The sequence below is a fragment of the Pimephales promelas genome, chromosome 19 (genome assembly GCF_988280905.1).
Source record: "Pimephales promelas chromosome 19, fPimPro1.hap1.1, whole genome shotgun sequence".
Lineage (NCBI taxonomy): Eukaryota > Metazoa > Chordata > Actinopteri > Cypriniformes > Leuciscidae > Pimephales > Pimephales promelas.
In genome coordinates, this window is record NC_142787.1 from 23,271,807 (window position 1) to 23,294,113 (window position 22,307).

At 36.5% G+C, this 22,307-nt stretch overlaps 2 protein-coding genes across 3 annotated transcripts; one reads left to right on the forward strand and one right to left on the reverse strand.

Annotated features, from left to right (window-relative positions):
* The first annotated feature begins 1,983 nt into the window (after positions 1-1,983).
* LOC120490578 (sialidase-3) lies at positions 1,984-11,997 on the forward strand. Of its 2 annotated transcripts, XR_016147543.1 has the most exons (3): positions 1,984-2,256; positions 2,347-4,364; positions 11,018-11,997. XR_016147543.1 is itself a non-coding variant. In XM_089123455.1 (2 exons), exons 1-2 carry the CDS (start codon positions 1,996-1,998, stop codon positions 3,286-3,288), a joined length of 1,203 nt encoding a protein of 400 aa, XP_088979581.1. In that variant the 5' UTR covers positions 1,984-1,995; the 3' UTR covers positions 3,289-5,660. The 2 variants fall into 2 exon arrangements, 1 of the variants encoding a protein (XP_088979581.1); XM_089123455.1 differs by lacking the exon at positions 11,018-11,997 and having other exon boundaries at positions 2,347-5,660.
* On the reverse strand, positions 6,198-8,753 carry wdr73 (WD repeat domain 73). Its single transcript, XM_039688294.2, has 8 exons — positions 8,538-8,753; positions 8,359-8,426; positions 8,190-8,275; positions 8,017-8,105; positions 7,626-7,693; positions 7,297-7,458; positions 6,758-7,120; positions 6,198-6,597 (listed from the first exon to the last, which is right to left on the reverse strand). The coding sequence occupies exons 1-8, from the start codon at positions 8,588-8,590 to the stop codon at positions 6,359-6,361; spliced, it is 1,128 nt and encodes a 375-aa protein (XP_039544228.2). The 5' UTR covers positions 8,591-8,753; the 3' UTR covers positions 6,198-6,358.
* Positions 11,998-22,307: the final 10,310 nt, after the last annotated feature.

Here is a 22,307-nt window from a genome sequence, read left to right on the forward strand (position 1 = left end):
AAAATCTGAAGCTTGGGAGCACAGACTTAAGTTTGGTATCATTTAAAAGAAGACTGTTGGTAAATTATTGCTGAAGTAAAATTAATAATAATAATAAGTAAATCCCAAGTTTTATTTAGAAAATTAATTTAAAAAGAAAATAAATAATGGACATTATTTTAAATCATATTTAAATATGTATTTTATGAAACAAGTTGAACTCTAAAACGGCTAGAAAATCAAAGCCATGAATCTAAATAAGTTGTGTTCCAAATCTCAAAAAATTAGCTTTCAGTAAGATTTCAACGCATTCTCATACGACGCTTTTGCCAAAGCGTACTCATATATAATGCTTTTTGCCAAAGCGTATACATCCAACGCACATGGCACCCTTTAGTCAATATACCGTCAATATAACACGCACAGAGTATGGGTAGGTTTAGGTCTGGGGTAGGGTTAAGGTTAGACCACTAGGAGGCGCCTTCTGCCCCATATAACTGCGTCTCATATTGACGCTAAAGGGTGCCATGTGCGTTGGATGTCTACGCTTTGGCAAAAGCGTCGTATATGACGCCTTGGGATGAGAACGGGCTGAAGATTTTGTTACAAATCACACTCAGACATCCGTACCAACACACCCACACAATTATCGTTGCACAATTTATCCAGTTGCCTTTATAATATACCGAAGCAGAAAACAAGAATAAAGCAAGTATTTGCTTTATAGGCCAAACATGAAAAATGGCACCATCTCATAAAAAAATAGTAAAAATTAACAAAGACTGCATCATTTTAAATGGCCCTGGGATTAAAAATGACAGTTTTAATGGGTTTCAATTGGGACATTTTTGTCCAAAAGGCACTGAGATGCACAATAGTTTTTTTTAATGGAAATGGTGGTGAGATAGTAAAGTTCCAATAAAAATACACACCTGTGCCTAATTTTATGCAGTTAGCATTAACACAGGCAAAGCCGAAAAGGACTTTTTTTTGCAACACCCTAAATTTCTTAACACGTTTCAAAGAAACACGTCTCCCCTTTCTCAGCATTGAAAGGTGAGATATTTATTTGAAAATACTGATTGAAATTTAAAATAATTAAGCAAAAGATTAGTTGAGGAAAAAAAATAAAGAATGTTCTTAATACTTTTCTAGGTTTTCCATGTTTATTGTTGACTATAATCTAGTGAGAAATATTAAGAGAAAAATAATTTTGTGCAATGGAAAGGTTCCATGGATGTTAATGGTTGTTAATGGATAGCAATAAAGAACATGTGATTTATGTGTGTAGTTAGCCAAATCAATAACTATATAATTAATATATAACCACATGCTAACTGTTACTTATCGTGATGTTGATGTGTAATGTTTAACCTAGCTTCTTATAAATACAGGATGCTCAGCATGTTTTAATTAGACCTGATGAGAGGCTCGTGTGGTGTGTGTGGTGACAAACCTGCTGTGAGAATCATTTGCTGCTTTCTGTGAGTATCTTCTTATAGTCTAATAGAGAATCATCAACAAGGACAGAAACCATGGATGATCCCCATAGGTTATGGTAAACAAAAATGCTGCCATACTGAATTTTAAGTAAAAATGAGATAATAATAATAGTAATAATATAGCACCCCTGTAAAAACTAAAAAAGTGCCATCATTGAATTTGCAGACTGAAGTGCAAAAACCTTTTGTCTGTACAGTGATTGGATTCATTGTTTTGTTTTGGACGTGAGACAGTGTTATATGATTCCCATCCTTTGTCCTACCTGCGAAGGATGGCATGACGTTTTCATTCGGGCTCTCAGTCTCTCTTGACTGTATTTATTATTGAGTATTGTGCGTTTCGCAAGAAGCAAGGAAAATGTGGCAGCAGAAGCTATATTATATGTTAGTTATAATTCAAGAAATAGAAATATAATTATATTTCTATAATTATTATACAAATTATTCAGACTTTTTTCTGACTACTTACTGAAACTGATGCTGTATACTCTTTTTCTAGAGCTCAAATTTAACAATGGGTAACAAGACACCATCAAGACGCAATCTTAAAAACATAAACACAACAACAATATTCAAACAGGAACAGCCTCAAAAGTGGTGTTGCTGTTGTAAAAAACAAGTGTCATACAGAATTCCAGCCCTTGTGTATCTCAATAACGATCAAACCTTCCTTGCTTTTGCTGAAAAGAGAAAAACATTAAGTGACACAAGTGCAGAAGTGCTTGTGATGAGAAGAGGAACATGGACAAAAGGCAAGAAGATTAAAGAAGTTGAGGTACAAATTCATTTTTTTAACAACTTTGCTATTTCATAGATACTTTACACAACCTAGCATGAAAACAGTCATGATGCTTTTTTATTTCAGTGGGTCAGTGGTCATCAGTTGCTCACTTCAGCTTGTCTACCAAACCACCGCAGCATGAATCCATGTCCGGTCTATGAGAGAGATTCCAAGACCCTTTTCCTGTTTTTTGTGTGTATTCCCAAAGGGGTCTCTGAATACGAACAAATTCGGACAGATAAGAGCCAAGGACGGCTCTGTTATGTAACCAGTAAGGATGCTGGCAAAACCTGGAGTCAAACTACAGACTTGACAGCAGATGTGATTGGTGAGCAGGTGCAGGGCTGGGCCCCCTTTGCTGTTGGACCAGGACATGGTGTTCAAATGAAGAGTGGGAGACTGATTATCCCGGCCTATGCGTATCGATACACTGGCAAACCTGATTGCACATCATGTTGCTGCTTATCATTTTGCTGTTTCACATCTTATGCTTTAGCGTTCTACAGCGATGATAAAGGAACCACATGGAAAGCAGGAAACCAAATGTCTGTTGAGTCATGTGAGTGTCAGATGGCTGAGATCATAGATGAAAAAGGTACCAGTACTTTGTACTGCAATGCCAGAACCCGCCTTGGCTACAGAACGGAGGCACTAAGCTACAACTCTGGAGAGGATGTTGACAAAGTTTTAACCTCACATAAACTAATAGAGACTGGAAAAGGTTGCCAAGGCAGTGTGTTGAGTTTTCTTGATCAGAGTAGTCCTCCAAAGACATTGCTGCTCTACTCCCATCCATCCAATCCAAAAAAGAGAGTGGATCTTGGTCTCTACTTGAATAAATCTCCATTGGATTCCTCTGGGTGGCCGGATGAACCTTTACTTATATTGCATAATGGTCCCAGTGCATATTCAGATCTGGTTGAGTATGAGCCTGGACGCTTTGCTTGTCTCATGGAATGTGGAAAGGAACATGAGAATGAAGAAATAGCCTTTTTGCTGTTCGAACTCCCTGAGAAAAAACTGTGAACATGTACATTTACTATTAAAGGGTCAGGAAACCCAAACCAATGAGATTTTAACAGATGTATGTGTGTTGAACACCATTGAAGACAATGTTAGCATCTGTTAGATTTAATAATAGGGTTAAAATAGTTAAATATGGGGGGGGGGGTTCTTCCCGGTGTTCTGACAATTCATGCTACCCATCGAGATTTCCCACTTACCGGTTATGCGCATGTGCAGACTCAGTTTTTTTTTTTTTTTGTCATTTTTTTTTACAAAAGGTACATTTTCCTGTTATAATGTATAATTTCCCTTTAAAAAATGCTTACTACCATATGAATATTTGTACGGTCAGCCAGCTGAAAAGGAATAACTGAAAGTTTCAGTTACTATGAGGAAAGGTGTACTTTGACAAGTCAAAGATGAATATTTTATGATAATTTTTACACCGTTTTAAAAATAAAAACAGTAGTCTACAGTATACAGTAGCTACTCATAACTTAGAATTGTATTAGAATTGTATTTCATACGACTTTAATCGGCATTCTGTGATCAATTCGCGCTATGGTAGCATTTTTCGACAAGGCAGCAAAAATCGACAGAACACCGGGTTTAAAATCTTCATCGTGTCCACGTCACCTGCTGTGCACTGTGAGTGCATTGACGACTCATCGGTGTCTCATAAATATTAATGAGACTGACTTTTCTTATCCTATGAGAAGACACGGTTTCTTAATTATTCATGACACCACGTGGATCTTTCCAACGACAGACATGTCAAACTGTGATATATAGATGAGAGAGGCAATCATTGGACGCAAGTGTTTGTTTTTTTCATGGTGCAAAGTCCAAGTGGGTTGAATATATTCCCCGCGATGCTGCAGGGGCTAGACTCTGGCTCTGGATGGCTGATTTGCCATCAACCACGGACACTTCTAAACATGATCTAATCTATAGTGTGTGCTGCGAACATTTTCTCTAGAGAGAGAGAGAGCAGCGAGAAGTGGAGAATGGTGGACTTCGCCTTGTTGACAAGTAATCCAAGTAGCGTCTTGCGAGAGATGTGGCGGTATCCCGAGGACTTTTCTATCCCTTCAGAGGTGTGTGTGTGTTCATGTTTATATTACATTGTGTGGACCAAATGTCCCCATAAGTATAGTAAAACCTGAAAATCACCTACATTGTGGGGACCAGCCAGCGGTCCCCATGAGGAAAACAGCATAAATCATACTAAGTAATGTTTTTTGAAAATGTAAAAATGCAGAATGTTTCCTGTGAGGGGTAGGTTTAGGGAGAGGGGCAGGGTAAGAGGATAGAATATACAGTCTGTACAGTATAAAATCCATTACGCCTATGGAAAGTCCCCTCAAAGATAGTAAACCAGACGTGTGTGTGTTTAAAATGAGAAGTCGTCCACCTCCGCCGAACCATCTTTGAAAACGATTTTTTTAAGTGGAAAATTAATATTTTTTTTCTGCAATGCATTTATAGTGTCTATAAACCACTATATATTTTATAATGACATTATAATTAGCCAACATTAATATGTTTTAAATATAATTACGATTACTATAGGCTAATATGTAGCAGGGCATTCGGTTACTTTTGAAAGGACAATAATAAAGTGTCAGTGTATTTCATAAGACTTTAACTTTGCCTGCTAGCCTATATATAAAAATCTAGCATTTCCTCACATTTTACCATTGCTTTTTAGTGACATTCATAGGCGCCACTTGGATTAGCTGAAAGATGGGGGGTTCATGACCCTTTAATTGAATACTCAAGTCAAGTACTTTAAAATGAATTGTTGATCTATCTAATGTACAGTAACTTTTTTTTCATTTATAGCATTACATATTTTATAGAACTATTGCAAAATGTGTATTTTATTAAATGTTAATTTCTTCAATGCCAGTATGTCCTAATTTGTTCATTCATAACATTATGTAAGATGAAAAACTTGTAGAAAATATAATTTCCTATAATTCATGTCATAAAAAAAAACAATAACAAAAAAATAGCAGAAATCCTTTTACATACTTTTTTCCCACCCAGTTTGTCGCTGCAAACTGCTTATTTTAATAATGTTCTGGAAACTGTCTATTTGGAACCAGAGATTCAACATAATAGTCACTGTCAGCAACTTGCATATGAGTTGATATGTGTTGTTATAATTCTTGAACAGATCCATTACATAACGAAACTCATATAATGGACAATTTAAAGCATGTCTTTCATGTTTCATCTCTGATTAGAGTAAAATAAATGTGACTTCTAAATGCAACAAATTGTGGCAGAGATATTAATATACAATCAAATGTAACATGAATAAACATTCACAAATGTAACCGGAACATGGTTTACTCATTTTTAAACTTAATAAATATTACACATAATGGCTTCTCTTCTGTTTTGCATACTTGAAAGTAGAGCTGTCAAACGATTAATCGCGCATAATCGCATCCAAAATAAAAGTTTGTGTTTACATAATATATGTGGGTGCACTGTGTATAATTAATTTATATATATAAATACACACACATGCTTGTATACATTTAAGAAATATTTTCATGTATATAATGTATAAAGATTTATATGTAATTTATGTTACATATAAATACAAATATGTTATATTTAAAAAATATTTGTTTCTTAAATATACATGCATGTGTGTATTTATATATATATACAAAATATTTATACACAGTGCACCCACATATATTATGTAAACACAAACTTTTATTTTGGATGCGATTAATCGCTGGACAGCCCTATTTGACAATGAAGTCCATTGCAACACAAACACTGAAACAATAATACATACATAATATGAACACTGACGTCCTCCGTGGTCATTTTCGCTACAATCGATAATTCAGATGTAAAGATTATGCCAGCTGTTTTTATGAAGCAGAATAAAGTATTCCAGAGAGCCATGTAATAATATAGTTTATTGACTTAACAGTCATTGTAAACGTTTAAAGACATTATTTAATTGTTTGATATTAATTCATATACCCGTAAAGAAATATACTATGCAAATCTGTTAAAAACATGAATATGGTGTATGCATGCATCACAGAACAGTTCATCATCATCTGTCAGTGATTATGTCCACCCAGTCCCATACATGTAGAGATCCATCCGTAGCTGCTGAGAGAAGAGTGTTTGGTCGTGACTGATGCCAAGAATGGGTGGTGATAACAGCTGGGGAACCACTGTGTTTTGCATCATGTGACATTTCATGACCTCTGTGTGAAAAAATTGGCTGAGGGCTCTGGGCCTCTGTGCTCCAATCTGTTGTGTTATAAATGTGAACAGTTCCATCAAACCCTTCAAAAAAAGAAAATTGTCATGTCATTGGCATGGGCATATAATCAATGGTCAAATTCACACAGTCCGCATTATGAAATATGTATACAACAATTTGCTTTAATTCAACCTTACAAGACCAAATATTAGCACATTTCAGAAAGGAAAAAGCTCTACTTACCAGACACAGCCAGACAACTGTCGAGAACAGGAGCCCAGGAAATGTTCAGAAAGTCATTGTTTGGTGGGCTGTGTTGGACGTTTAGTTGGGTTTGACAAATTGGACTCAGTAAATCTCTAAGGTCTGACAGCAGAATGTGAGCGGAGGATGAGAGTCTTGCTACAATAGAAGATTCAGACAGGGAGCCGTCACTCCTCAACCCAAATGACCAGTGCAAACCCCTCTTACTCTCTTCCAGAGGATAAAGAGCAGTTAAGGGATCTCTTGTGTCACCCATGAGCAGAGTGCCATTGCTCGCACAAATGAGAAACACATGAGCATTCACAAACTTTAAGCCACTCACTGAATCTAAGGACTCATTTCCTGTAAAAATAAAAGATAAACAAATAAATCATATGAATTGATAGACACACACACTGTGTATATATATATATATATATATATATATATATAATAATTTTACATTTAAATGTATAATTTAAATTAAGCTCATTAAAAACAACCGTAAAAAGGTTAAGGTTAATAGGTTTTGATATTACCTACTGTATACAGAACCCGTCCTGTTGCTATGTCGGTCAGCTTAACATCACTTATAGAAGAACCATGAAGAACTGTTGGATTATCTGTCAATCCAGGTGCTATTTTAATGCCTTTTGCTGATGTGCTCTTGAGGTTTATGACTCCAGTCCTTTTTATAACATCTGTATTGAAAAATGGTATGATACTATGTAACATGTTCCAAAAAAAATATTTTAAAATAATTATTTCAAAATATGAATAATTTTGCAGACAATTACACAGGACTCAAAACATAAAGATTTTCTTATTGTTAGTCCCATTTGTAATTAACAACACAGACATATCCTACCACTATCATCGCCTCCAATATCCCAAATCTGCAACGTCGAACTAGAACTTCCACTAGTCACCACACACCTGTAAAGAACAGCTAATATTACGAGAAAAAAAGGTCTCGACCAATGATTCCCAAATAGAAAAATGTAACTAATCATATAATATATAATCATGCACATACATAGCTAAATAAATAGGCCTATACAATGGTAAAATAGGGAAGAATTGAACATTTCTCAATATCTTGCTGTTGTAGACAGTCAAATCAAACTGTAGGTTTTTGCCTCAAAAAATAGTATGAACTGAATAGTTACAATAGATCAGATTTAATAAATGTTTTATCAACTATCCCATTTAGCAGATGACATTAATGTCCACTTCTGTTCTGTATATCTAAATCTTACCTCGTTCTTGGGATATGTATCAAACACTCAACAGGTTCCTCTGAAAAGCCACCACGCTGTAATTTGAAGTCTCTTTCTGCACAAAGACCCTAAAGTTGTGACAAATAGGCAGATAGTAAATGGCACATTCAAAATACCTAGGCAGGCTACCAGAATTGCATTTCTTTATTCACCTGGTTGTCTCCTGCATATAACTTAAGAGGCAGAAGTAATTCTAACATTTCACTTTTTGCTCCATTGTATCCTGCAACACAAATACCTGGAAAATAAAAGAGAAAACTGCCTTTAACGGATTTTACATTTTATCTGTCTACATGTTTCAGAGATCCAAAGATGGTTTACTTTTGTCACCCGTCCACTCCATTACTTTTGTCGGATGCTCCAGTTGAAAAACATGCAGGTCTTTGTATCTAATATCAAGAAGACGCAGAATTACCGGATGATGCTCAAACATGATGTCTATGTAGGAAATTAGTGTTGGAACAGACTATCAAATGCAAGTCTAGTGTTGTCTGACTCACGTGTTTAGAGATGCCATAAACCAGTCATCAGCTTCATCAGAGGAAATGTCCATGCTGAATGATTGTTCACTTCCAAAACAAAGTAATAATACAAACAAAAATATCTCTCAGTCATCCATAAGTTTATTCACAGGGCTTTGGTTTATTCATCTGGAGATACAAAAGGTTAATATTTCCGGGATATGTTCTTCGGTACTCCTGATGTGTTTTTTAAAGTCCATCCTGTATTGTCGCCATCTAGCGGAAAGAGGTTCAAAGCGCATTCTGTTTATCCTTACGTCCACTACGATTATTTTTAAGCAGCAAAAAGTTCAAAATGATCATTAATTCTACTTTTGTTTTGGCTTAAAATAACTTTTTTATTGTAATTTTAAGCATTTAAGTTTTTTTTTAAAAAAACTTTTAATGATAATATTTATAAACAGATATAATATAATATATCAGTATATATGATTTAATATAAAGCTAAAATATATTTTAATTTATTTAATGTAATTTTACTTCAACATACCTGTATCTACAAGGACAATCATGGTGACCATGTATTCTTGGTCAAAACCAGAACCAAAGGTTATCCAGTCCTCCCACAAGTCCAGTTCTGACAAAATCATATCCAAAATGTATAAAATGTTAGTATCTGTGCACACAAGTTTTAATGCTTCTGGTTATAACAAACAAATGTTAAAAACTAAAAATACAGAAGTTATCCAGAAGAAATTACTTGTCAAATAAGCAAGACATTTACAAAGAAAAGAAAAAAAAAAGTATTATAACAATCTTCTCTATGTTCTAAATTTATATTTATAATCATTCACTTTGATCCTTCAAAATAGCTACACATGCAAACACCCTATCCACAAACACACGTACAAAATATAATACTACCATTCTCTGCAAACAACAGAACAGAAGTATGCCAAAGTTTTAACAGCCTCAGTTCCAATTATTCATTTAAACAACACTGAGGCATAGAAGAGGGGCTTTAGAGATTAATGATTTAAAAATAGGAGAATAGATTTTGTCTTGGAAAACGGCTGGCCTGAATTTGTACCAGAGTCATTTTAGTCTGCCACTGAGGTCTCTCGCACAAATCTGTCTTTTCTATTCTAAATGATATGGAGATCATATTCATGCTGCCATTAAACTTGTTCTTTTATTTTAAGTCCTTCATATAGCCTTAACCACACATGGCTTATTGTATAAATGTATCATTTATTGTATATTGTTTGATTATAAGGATAAATAAGTTACTGAAATTAATATTGTGTCAACCTTTTTTGTATTGTGGGAATTCAAATTACATGAATACAATAATGTAACAGTATAAAACGTTACTTAGTTTTGAATATTGTTTTTCATTGTTTTCTTGAGGATGATGCATAGAGGGCAACATGTGTTACCACTAGCATGCGCTTGAGGGCGCTAGAGATAAATGATTGCAGGACATAACCCTAATCACAGCAAGTGACTTGTTTTGGTCAAGTGAAACGCCGCGGTTGAACTCATGACTTTTCTCATAAGTCCTATTTGAGAACTGTTTAATTTTACGTTCAAACGAAGGACTTGTAGGACAGATACCTTTGTTGGTCCTAGCTGCATGTTTTTCCAATTCCAATTTGTGGGTTTTGCTACAGATCCACAAGGATGCTTATCTCCATTTCACACTCATTTGTATTACAGGAATATAACATTGCATCACTCTCAAATAACTGTTTGAATCTCAATCATCTCATCTTCATCATTGGCTTAGTCATCTAACTCTGATTCATCAGGATAATTTTAAGTTTTATTGACTCTCATGATGCTCAAAGACTGCTCGGTTGAATATTTGTTGTGCACTTGGGAATAAAATGAAATAGAAGATTATTTGTTTGATGAAGTGGTTTTATTATCAGTACCAGTCGAATTCTGTTGAACCCCTCAGATGTGTCATCTTAAATTAAGGGAGGCATTACAATAATATGTTCCGTAATTAAGCTATATTGTTTTATTTAAATCAAAAGTTATTGAAACAGATTATTCTCACATTGTTCAGTGAAATGAGAGTAAAACCACATCCTTTAGATAGAAGGCAGAGCGCAGCTTATGGGCAATTTTACTGTATGAGATCAAGCAAACTTAAGTTGCTAAAAAGGGTGAAAATGGGTCAAGGCATTATTAGCCTTTTTCTAATGTGCGTCATCTAATGCAACACACAAGGCCATTATGGAGGGACCAAATACAAAAACATTCCCCCTGGAGATAGAAGGGAACATTAGAGAGATTTGAAATTATTCTCACTGTAGTTGCTTTGGGGTTTATTAAGGACTGAAACAAATTCAGGTTAGGAAAAAGATACATACTGGTTTAAAACTTTTCTGGTGCACACACATGTGGTTACACAGACACTTAGTTTCTGACTTTACTAATGAGGAAAATTATGACAATTATGCTACAGGCTTTTAAGCTTTCTGTGTCTGCTAATGGTCATGTGTTTTTAGTGTTTTTATTTCAGATGGGGGAAACCATGGCGACTGGATCTCCCACATACTGCCCGACATAAAAGAAGGGAAAAAAATGAAGAAAAATGGAGCCAACGGCTTCCTGATAAACCGTGTTGAAGGTTGAAGTGCCTGGAGTCGTGACAATGAGAGCACTGACCAACTGACCTTGCTTTCAATGGAAAGTCCCCTTCAAATCTGATGCTAAGGACAGTCTGATGCAAATGAGGACATTTAAATGACAATTCATAAAAAACAAAATAAAGACACAAGGATTTTCTGCAAATGTCACGGATGGGATTTTTTAAAAACACCAGGGTGGAATTGAAATGCATCATCGCCACTATTTGCTTGTTACATGTTGGATGATGAACTTGGAAGACGTATTTTATAGAGTGTTTGCTCATCTAAGACGTCTATAACGTTTCCTGCAGATGTCAAATAGATGTTTAGAAGATGTCTCTCTCTAAGATGTAATGATTTAGAATGCATGTTAAACTGACATCTTTATTTAACATCTGACAGGAAACGTCTAATAGACATCTTGCAGATGAGCAAACACTCTTTAAAATATGTCTTCCAGATGTATAGGACATCAAATACCCTTGTGGTATCTGATCATGTGGAGAATTTTTGTTCACACACACAAAAAGCCACAAATGAAAAGAGACCTCCATCCTGTCAGTCATGCTGTAATTATGACAACGAAATGATGTAACAGAATGGTTTTGTCATATATTGTAGTTTTGACTCCTGACTCCAGAGCTTTTTTCCTGTTGCACTTGTCAAATGTCAAAACAATGATGAACGGGTTACAGTTCAAAGTTCTCAGAAAACATATTTTTATGCAACACACAATTACAAAGTTGTTCTGATGTGTCATGACTGTCTATTGCTCATTTTCACTGTTCCCACGTCTCTTCATATCTGTTTTTAAGTCATAAATAATAAAATATTCATTGCCAACAACAGAAAAAAAGAACGACTCATATGATCAATCATTGATCATATGAGTCGTTCTTTTTTTCTGTTGTTGGAGTCTGCATGAAACGGAAGTATTTTCTTCCTATTGTATTATATCCAAGTGAAATGTTTCTCAAACAAGAAAAAGATTTAGGACCAGGTTTGTCCATCAGGAATTTATTGGATTGTTGGTTGAGTTTCCTAGCTAGCTGTCTCAAGGTCGTTACCAATACAACTCAACGTAACTTGCGTCCATAGTTGGCTAACAATGTTTTTTGGAAACGCAACCGTATCGCGTAGGCTACCTAACGTAACCTTGGCTCGAGGTTCGATTTCTGTATCCACAAGTTTCCGAGGGGCGCTCCTGTAAAAAATAAAGTGGGTAAAACTTCCGGTGAGGCGGCGGAAGTAGCATTCCAATGGTATTTTGTGTGTTAGTTAGCGAAGAGGCTAGCTGTTTTTCTGAGAATTATTTTACTATTTAAAGACGCAAATCTTTATGAGAGATGGTGTTACGGAGTTCATGGACAACATGTGCTGTTCGCGGTTGTATGTATAACCGGATTAAACTAGTTCAGTGGCTTAAACGTGATTGTTTTGAACATAAGCTGAAAACGAAATCAGAGTGATCCTGCCAGACTCAGAGCCCGTCTCTGATCCTGCCAACTACTGTAGTTTTCTATCACCTCCCAAAAGACGACGCCTGTGTTCCTGTGTACATTTGTTTAAATTCGTAATATTCTATAAACTCTATCAGCATGTGATTGGCTGTTCGCTACTGATGTTACAGCTAAACTCAGAATAAGCCTGTGTTGACAGAATACCAAATGTGCCAGTTAATGTATTCAAGCAGCACATTCATTTATAATTTTGAATAAACTCCAAAGCACAATGACTAAGTGTGTATTTTTTATTTTAATTGTTTGTCAGCTCGCACAACTGTCTGTCACCATGCCTTGATGAGTATTGATTATTAATAATGTTATTATAATACTCCCAATCAACTACTGCGGAGGGTAAAGGTACTGTTATTTCACCCTTTTAAATTTCGTTGAGGTTGTGTTCCCACATCGTTAGCTAGTTTGGATCGCTATAACTTGAATGACTGTCAACTGTTGAATGAACGAGTGTCAAGCATGTCAAATCGCGCTGTGTTTACTTCCAACCGGAAGTCGCGCCCACTTTTGACGCAAGGCCTCATGGGGCGTTGTAAACTTGTGGATAGGCTTAGGCTACGTAAGAAAGCTGGCCTCGAGGTCAGAGAGGAGAGCTGCAGCCGGGAATCGAACACGGGTCTCTGGCGCGAAAGGTTTGTGTAAAAGACAAAAGCTTTAGTTAGCGCAAGAAGTTAAGAGAGCGTCAGTTTTGTGTGTCGGCGCTTGTTTGCAGGCGTGTGTGTGCAGTATTGACATTACCAGGCCAGCCGCTCGAACTAATGAGGAGCTGAGAAATGTTTGAGAAAACATTTTTTAATAAAAAAATTTTTAAAAAGGGTGGTAGTCCGGCCTCGGCAGGACTAACACACTATTTCCTCATTTCGCAGACGGGGTGGAGTAGCTTTCTTGTAGCGTAAAGAAAGCTAGCCGCGGTTAGAACAGCTGCTGCGAGCGTTTGCATCCGAAACAACGGCAGTGCGGCGCGCGTCTGTGAGGGGAAAAGACTTGCTTAAGACTGTCGAGAAATCTTCAAACTATATTTCATGTAGCCTACTCCTGCCAAGTTTCTTCTTGCTCAAGCTTTGATTGCGACTTTCAAGCATCTTTTGCTGTTCGTGTTCCTACTACAGGAGTTCCTCAAGGCTCGTTGTTGAGCCCTTTTACATTTTTCCTTGATGTATAGGCTAGCCTACTTATACAGTATTTCTCTCACAGCTTTTACCGATGAGATCATTTTGAACTATGACTGAAGTAATATTTGTTCATTATTGTTTTCTATTTACTGTTATGTTACTGTATATAGTTATGTATGTAATGTATATTTATATTTTCTTAAAATATCTTTATTTTAGATTGAAGATGAATGGAAGGCCTACCGGTTTTGGTACGACATGAAGGTGAGTAGGCCTAATTGATGACAGTTTTCAGTTTTCACTATATAATTTTTATATTAATATAGCCTACTGTATATCATATTTTTTTATATTTTTGTTTGTTTTGTTTGTTTTTGGGCTAACTAACCTTTTAAAGATATGCTTTGAAACTTAAATCTAGATGCAAATATGTGTATAAAGTGCAATAAAATTAAGGCTTACATGTGTACAGTATTTTGGATGTTTTTCAAACGGTCTTTGTTATGGAAGCAAAGACAATTCAATTGGGTCATATCGTGTAATGCTGAAATTTCTACATTTGGATTTTGCATGGGGTTGCATCCATCTTGTCTATGTTATGTAATTTCAATATTAATTTTCGAAGCACAGTCAGATTGGACTTTCATAATACAGAAATGACTCATTGAGGTGCCATATCCTCTCCTTGCCATAGAACTCATTTAGAGAAGTAGAATTCAAGGGACAAACTCATTAAAACTGGACACATGATTATCTAGTGGACTGGCTCAAACCTGTACAGAAAACGTTCTTCATAGAATAAAATGTCATGTGTCAATCACACTACTGGAGACTTAAAAACTACGCTCAGCAACACTGAAACGACTTCTAAAAGGTCTGTATTTTTTTTATTATTCCAGTAAATATGATTCGCTAAATTTCAGTTAGGGTCTTCATATCATTTCAGTTAGGGGCTCATTAAAAATTGCACAGAAGAAAATGAAATGGCCCTCTAGGACACACATACTTTGTAAAGCTGGTTCCATTTGTAGAATGAATATTTAGAACACAGTTGGAAAATCAGTTTGGCTCTCACTCCAGACCTTTTCACAAGTAATTTGTAAGATTAATAATTAGGTTAGTTGAGACTAAAATCCTTCATCAAATGCGGTATATAAATTAATATTTTTCTAGATTTAACAGTAACAGCATAAATGTTATAGAATAAGAAGTGTTGCCCGTGTGGAAACTCATTCACAAATCAAAGGGAAGGTCCCTGAAAAAAAAATTAATATTGCTCCACTTTGATGTCTTTTTCTCTCTCTCTCCCTCCCATTAAATGTGGGTGTATTAGCAAAGTGAAACTTCCATTCCTTCAGCTGAGATTAGCAAGCAAACTAATTCCCTCTCTAACCCTGCTACTTTGAAGTGTTCAAGGGAGCCAAGCGTTTTCGTGCATGATTTACATAATCTGACTACTGCATCCCATCATAGAGATGTCTATTAACAGGAAAGTGTTCTAATTTCTTACCGAGATAGCATCATTTTTGGGGGGGTTCTATCTATCTATCTATCTATCTATCTATCTATCTATCTATCTATCTATCTATCTATCTATCTATCTATCTATCATTGCATTTGGACACTAGGTCTCATTAAGCATGTGTATGCACTGATTTTGTGCGTGAATTGTGCGTACTAGTGATTTTGTACGAACATGTTGTGAATTAGGAAGAGCTTTTTCGTGAGAAGTTCTCCTGTGCATACAAATATGAAATAATCCACGCAATTATTAAATAAGACCCATTGTCTTTTCAGTTTTTGTAAAGCCCTACCCTGGGGGCAGGTCAGCTACAAAAGACACCCAGTACAAATGAAATCACTTTTACCTTTCTAATCTACTGCTCTGCCTAGGTCAGTGCTGTTGAGTCACAGTAATGTTCAACAAACTTCAATTCATGGTTAATTTGAAATAAACGTTCAGTCCATTTTATGCTTTTAGCAATTTAAGTGGAGAAATTAGCTTTGGGTTCTCAGAGGGCAGACGAGAGCTTTGATGTTTCTTAGTGAGCTGTCGTTCTTTTTCCTCTCCCAAATTAAAGAGGGAGTTTGTAACATAATATGGAGTTCAAGGTGTCAAGGGACATTAGTCAGAATACTGGCTCTTCGGGAGGGAGTTGAAGGAATTAAGCAGTGCTTGGGTTCAGAAACTCGGCCAACAGAGATGTACTCAGAGGTATTTATGGGAATCTGCTATTAGGCAGATTGCAAGTCAGAACAGAGAACTGGGATCATTTAAGTAAAATATTAAGGGGAACCCTGTAAAAAAATCAAAATCATAGAAACTGATGAGGGCGAATTTAAATTGAATTAGCCACACGCTTCAGGAAGTTAAATTAAATTGCACACACATAATGCATTCTGAGAAATTAAATGCTATTGGTCTAAAAATATTACGTTAATATATATAATAAAGTTTCAAACATTCAGAATCGCAGATTATTCTTTTTGGAAGTATGACCAACATAATCATTTTCACCGGAAAAGGTCATCTGAACATCTGACATTGCAGTAAATCGCACCGCTGATTAAATCTAAAAATCGCTTATCATCATGCAAAACTGTGCAAATTATCGTTAATGTTAACAACGTCAGCATTGCGTGACTACATGTAATGTCCTTCTGATATGTAACCTTGTTTTCGCATGGGATTTTAAAGATTATGTCAGGGGCATGATAAATTATTTTATTATTAATTAGGCTACATTTAATTAATAACAAAATTAACCAGCGTCACATAGAACGCTATATGACAAAACGGCGCTATACTACGCACATGGCACCCTTTATCGTTAATATAACACGCGAACCCAAGGCGTCATAAATCCTTTAGCGTAATATGAGACTACCCTACCCCACACCTAAACCTACCCATCACAGCGCGTGTTATATTAACGATAACGGGTGCCATATGCGTAGTATAGCGCCGTTTTCTGCAATATATAAAGCATTAAATAGCATTATATAAAGCGTTAACATTAGTCCCACATGCTTGCTTCTTACTTAAATGCTCGCATCTCTCCATTTGACAAAATCCATCTTTGACTGTTCTTTTGAAGAGAATTCGGTCCAAACAACAAACCAACAGAAATGTTAGAGCTGTGTTTGTGAAATGGAATGCAGTTAGTGTGTCCAATGCAGAGGCCACAGCTCATCTCTGGCTTCACCAAAGGCTGCCTGGTGTTTGATAACCCCCGGATTTGTAGGAAGACATGGTTTGCATTTGTAATCAGGCCTCTAGCCCTATGTCCTGATTGCTAATTGTATCCTTTGGGCCCTGCATGCTTCCTGCATGGTTATTACTGTCCTTGCCCCTTCCCTCTGCTCTCTCTCTATCTCACATGTTACTTTTAACTCTAACAACCACACATTTCCCCACACCCCCCACTATGCTTTTTTATTCAAGTAATTCTTGCCTATTTAACAAAACCACCATGTGAGCTGCCAGTCACACTGGGGCTGGGCAATCCCCATTCAGTAATCAGAGCGGTTCAGCTGCACATGAATTTTCACTGATGTGCTGTAATGGTGAGCTCTCAGCAGGATCCGAGTCTTTCGGTAAGGTGCTAAATCCTTGTGTGTACCCTGGAAGTCTCAGCAAAATAAAGGCTGCAGATTGTGGTTAAAAGGTGCTGCAGTTTTATTGACACGAGTTTATTTATTTGCAAGCACGCACATTCATATTCACTCGTTGTTCCCTGTTAATTTGCATTTTTCCCCATATTTTTCTTGCAAGTCATTTGAATTAACTGAACCAACTGATTCAACAAATTATTCATTTTCGAGGGCTTAAAGGATGATTCAGTTTTATTGACATAGCATTTCTGTAATGACAACAGTGTTTGGCTAAGATTTGACAATGTTTGGTCTTGGTGGAATAGATCTGCTACCCTGCTTCTGCTGCTGTGGATTATTGCTGCTGCAGAACAAGTGGACTTGCTACTGCCAGTACACAACACACTAAAGGGCTGTTTATACCTGGCCACTTGTTTTTGCTTCTCCTTCACATGTGTTTTGATCAGGAGATTCAATAATTTTTGAAATCATGGAAAGCTGGAAATTTTTGCCAATGGCAGGGAAAGAGTTAAAATAATTTTAAAAATCGATCACGACTCATTTAAAAGACAGAAAAAGGAGAAACGCTTAGAGAGAAAGCGTGGTGCCGCTTACAGGCTGTATACTGTACATGCGGTGTGAAACAAGCCTAAAGGTTGTAGTGATTAAATTAATAAGGAGCTGAATGTGAGATTTAGGAGCCATCTAGGCTGCTGTAGAAAACCGCTTATGACGGTATGTGCTGATGCCCTGTCTTTTATACTTACTCTCCTCCTTTAATCAGGAGAACATCCAGAAGAAGCATGACAGGTTGGTAGAAACAGCTCAGGGACTGTGTCAGCCTCTTCAAAAGGGCACACAGTGCATTTCCACTGGCCATGCTGTGAAACCGTCGCTCAGGCCTGCTCCTTCAAAGCCTTACATGACATTTTGTAAGACACTGATGATGTTTGATGGGCCATCAAATCTAACAGAAGCCTCTTTGTCCCAGATCTGAATATCAATGGGCTATCTTTATACCTCACCTCCTTTAGGAAAGTGGGGATGATTTAAATGAATGACATGAACCCTGTGAGGTTACTTATAGGCCATAGAGCTTTGTGTGGTGGCATGGTCATAATGATAAATCATATTTCAGCTGTATGACCAAATCTTACACCATGCACAGTATGAGTATTATATTTATGTATAAAGTTATTTTATGCAGAATTTTTTTAATGAGTCTAGCATCAAAAGGGATGTCTTGAAAATCTCATGCTATGATCTGTTCCCCAGAAAAATGAAAAGATAACCATTAACTTGTCCAAAAATAAGCCAATCAGATTTCACTTCCCTTATGATGTAGGAAGGGGATCTTCTTATAATATTACTGCATCTGCACGTTTCCACCCATGGCGTCACCATTTGGTTTAAAAACAGTGTAACTAGTTTTTACACAATGGCAAAACGGAATTTAATATGAAAAGGGTACTATCTTACAGCTTTCCCCTACAATATACATATCTTGAGTGATTTATACCCATTAATCGACAGTGGTGGTTAAACTGCAACACAGCCTTTAAACATGGCGGTACATGCAAGTTGATGACATGGATCAATGTAACTCCATAACAACTACATAAATGTATCCAACCATTCAGAAAGGTCCAGGTGCAGTCTAAAAGTTGCAACAGTAAAACAGCAGATTTTTGAATGTTTGATTCATTTTTTACCAGTGCATAACATAATAAAAGCAGCAAGAAAAACAAAGAGTTAATGTCTCACTTGATGTGTACTGCCAAGAGCCTAATGTGTAATTTATTATCCTGGACTAATGAAATATTTTCTTTAAGGGGTTCTGGTTGAACAAGAACAGAAAAGTCGGTCATGTTGAACCCCTGTTTTGGCATGCATTTGCACCTCCTCACAGGCTTCTGATTTCCCTCTACTGGAGCAAACCAGCTTTTGTTGACAAGCTCTTCGCTCAATCACAAGAATACCAGACTCTTTTGCATACTGATTCTTCTTTCCTTCAAGTTCGGATTCTTTTTTATACTCTGCCTCATGGGGGATCATTATGAGAGGAGAGCACAGAAAAGCATAGAAAGGGGGGGGGTAGCACTGAAAGGAATGAGAGGGCATCGTGTTTGCCCTAAAAGACAATTCCACAGTCTTGCAGCCATGTTTTAGCTGTAATATAATTGTAATGATCTGATTTGAGAAGGAAATATTTAATAGAAAATAATTAAATTCGTTTTTTCTAATAAAACTTACCTTGTGCTACACATACACTAACATAAAACGAATCAGCAACAAAACTGATTTGTAAAGGGATTTTTCATTCTGTCATCATCATTTACTCATAGCCATTCCAAACCCATGAGGCTTTGGTTAATCTTCAAAACACAAATTTAGATATATTTTATGAAACCTGAGAGGTTTCTATCTGAAATTGGACCAATCAGCTGTGAGCAAAGTCCCCCGCTTCTATTGCTCCAAATTAAAAGTCACTAGAAAAAATATTTTTAAATACAAAATTGTCTGGCTTTTAGCAATGATTTATTTATTATAACTATTATTATTTTATAGGATTTATATAATTATTATACCCCTAATCAACGTGAACAATTTTAGTTTAAATTAACATATATACTGATAACATGTAATATTACATTGCATATTATCAGTACATATTTATGTTCATTTATATTACTAATATAAATACGATTTGAAATTGTATAGCCATAATGGTAGTGCTGTTTGATTCACTATAAAGAACCAGTACAACTGTAGTTTCATGTAGAAGGTGCTAAAAATGTGCAGTGCTGCTGACTCAGAGTAGTTTGGACACAAATTGAGTACTTAAGTAAAAGTACAGATCATACCCTAATAAAATAATACTCCAGTAAAAGTTTTAAGTGGGGCCTACTACTATTCAATTTTAGTAAAAGTACAAAAGTACTTAATTTATTAGTGTACTTCAATATTTAAAGGGGTGATGAACTGAGAAATCAATATTTCCTTGAGCTTTTGACATCTAAGAGGTCATCATATTACAAGAATATCCTGTAAGTTTCAGAACTGAAAACATCCTTGTTAGTCCAATAAAAGCTTTTATTGACACCAGGCTCAGCAAACGTCTCGTTTTTCAAAGTGGGGAACTATGACTTCCAAGAGTATAACCCGCAGAAGAAGATCAATGCCTACTTTAACACGGCTGGTTTAGCCCCGCCCACAGATTCGCGCATTACACGCACAGCTAAATAACATAGATCTTAGAACATCGTCCATCTGTTCACTTCATTTCACTGAGGATTGTTTTGTAAACAAGATGGGATTTGCAGACCGATTAAGAGTAAAGAACGGTGCTGTGCCGTCTATATTGGATTGTGCAACACACGGACTCTCATGCCTGTCCTGTCTTGCGCTGCACATGGGTGTTTTGTTTTGTTGGGCCATGTGCTCGTGTCATTGTCTGATCCCTCCCCCTCGTTACCTGATTATTGTTTGAGTTGATTAGTTTCCCTTCTTAAGTCTCCTCTTGTTTGCAGTCTGTGTCGGTACGTAGTCTAATGTCTCCCATTCACCATGAACCACTGGTCAGGTTCTGTTGTTGTTTTAGATTTATTCTTATTCATTGTGTTCCCCTTCGTGGGTTTTTGCTTTGTGTTTATTTTGTTTTGTAATAAATTATAATGGGCTCTATGCGCGGTAGTACCGTGACAGAATCAATGCCATTTTACATCATTGGACGTTTTCAAAACAATTTCCCCCAAGTGCATCGACGGCGGGAGAGTTGAAACTCATTATAAAATGCAAAACTGTTATCCACTCACAGCAGTGGGCGTTTACTTCCAAGTCTTCAGTGCGAGACCCCCATAAAAACCAAGTGTTTTTCAGCTAGGCTCAACTTGGTTGCAAAATAGCCTTTTACTAATTCATTTTGATATTTTTGCATGCAAAAACCAAGCGAACGTCATAAGTTGACCTAAGACAACAATAAAATAAAATTTAAAAAGCCAGTTAATGACCCCTTTAAAGTACAAATGTATACTATTGAGGGTCAGGTTTGGAAACTGCTGTTTTAAAAATACAGTTAACCTGCCAGGTTAACCTGTGTACAAAGGAGGATTGTTTTCCTCGAATTCCAGTTCCCCTCTTTACCTTTAGATGATTATTAGATCAGCTCCTGAATAATGGATCTAATCTCATGCAAATTAGGTGACAGCCAGAATCCCCTCAGTTTAGGCATGATGAATGTTTAAGTGAATCCACGAATGTACTAAGAGACTGGGTAGAAAAGGAACAGATAAAGAAGCAAGCCTACAGCAATTTAGAAGTAGCCATGTTTAATTTAAAATGTGTGCTACCATGAAATCAGTTCAGTTGCGGTGGCGAACAAGCTTAGAAAACCAGCATTAATCCAGCCAGAGTTGGTGTGCCCTGCCAGGAATAGTGTTCCACAGCAGCTGGAACCTGGTGCAAGAAACTGATAAGGTCACGAAAAAACTGATAATAATTTCAAGCGAATCAGTGAGTAATCAGTGTTGCTGGCTAGAATGAAATGCCACTGCAATTTCACAATTTTAAACATTTCAAAAGGTTACATAGCACATTTCTCATGAATCTCACTGGTCGTATGACTCAGAGTAGATAATTGGATGCTTCGGTCACACTTTTCTCACTGCATTATTAGGTGACAATGGAGCCTTCCAGGTGGTTTGACTAAATCCAGGAGGTAATGTGCATTGAAACTGATTTAAACAAATCACTCAATATGCTCCCTCTGAATAATTTGCATGCTCTCTTATTATGAGGTAATCCTTCCAGCCATTGGCTTATTGAGGGATCTGACTTGGCATTATAACATCTGGCTGTCAGACCCAGAATCAATCCATTTTAGCTGAGTCAGAGGTGCCAACAGCAAACCCCACCGCCATCACAACCAGCATTGAAGAAAACAAG

Bases quoted from the DNA above. Each gene is read 5' to 3' on its own strand.
- wdr73 (XM_039688294.2), bottom strand. From the start codon at position 8,590: ATGGACATTTCCTCTGATGAAGCTGATGACTGGTTTATGGCATCTCTA. The intron at 8,427-8,537 runs GTGAGTCAGACA...TCTTGATATTAG, and splicing joins TTTATGGCATCTCTAAACAC to ATACAAAGACCTGCATGTTT. The intron at 6,598-6,757 runs GTAAGTAGAGCT...CTTTTTTTGAAG, and splicing joins CAGTTGTCTGGCTGTGTCTG to GGTTTGATGGAACTGTTCAC.
- LOC120490578 (XM_089123455.1), top strand. From the start codon at position 1,996: ATGGGTAACAAGACACCATCAAGACGCAATCTTAAAAACATAAACACA. The intron at 2,257-2,346 runs GTACAAATTCAT...TTTTTATTTCAG, and splicing joins AGAAGATTAAAGAAGTTGAG to TGGGTCAGTGGTCATCAGTT.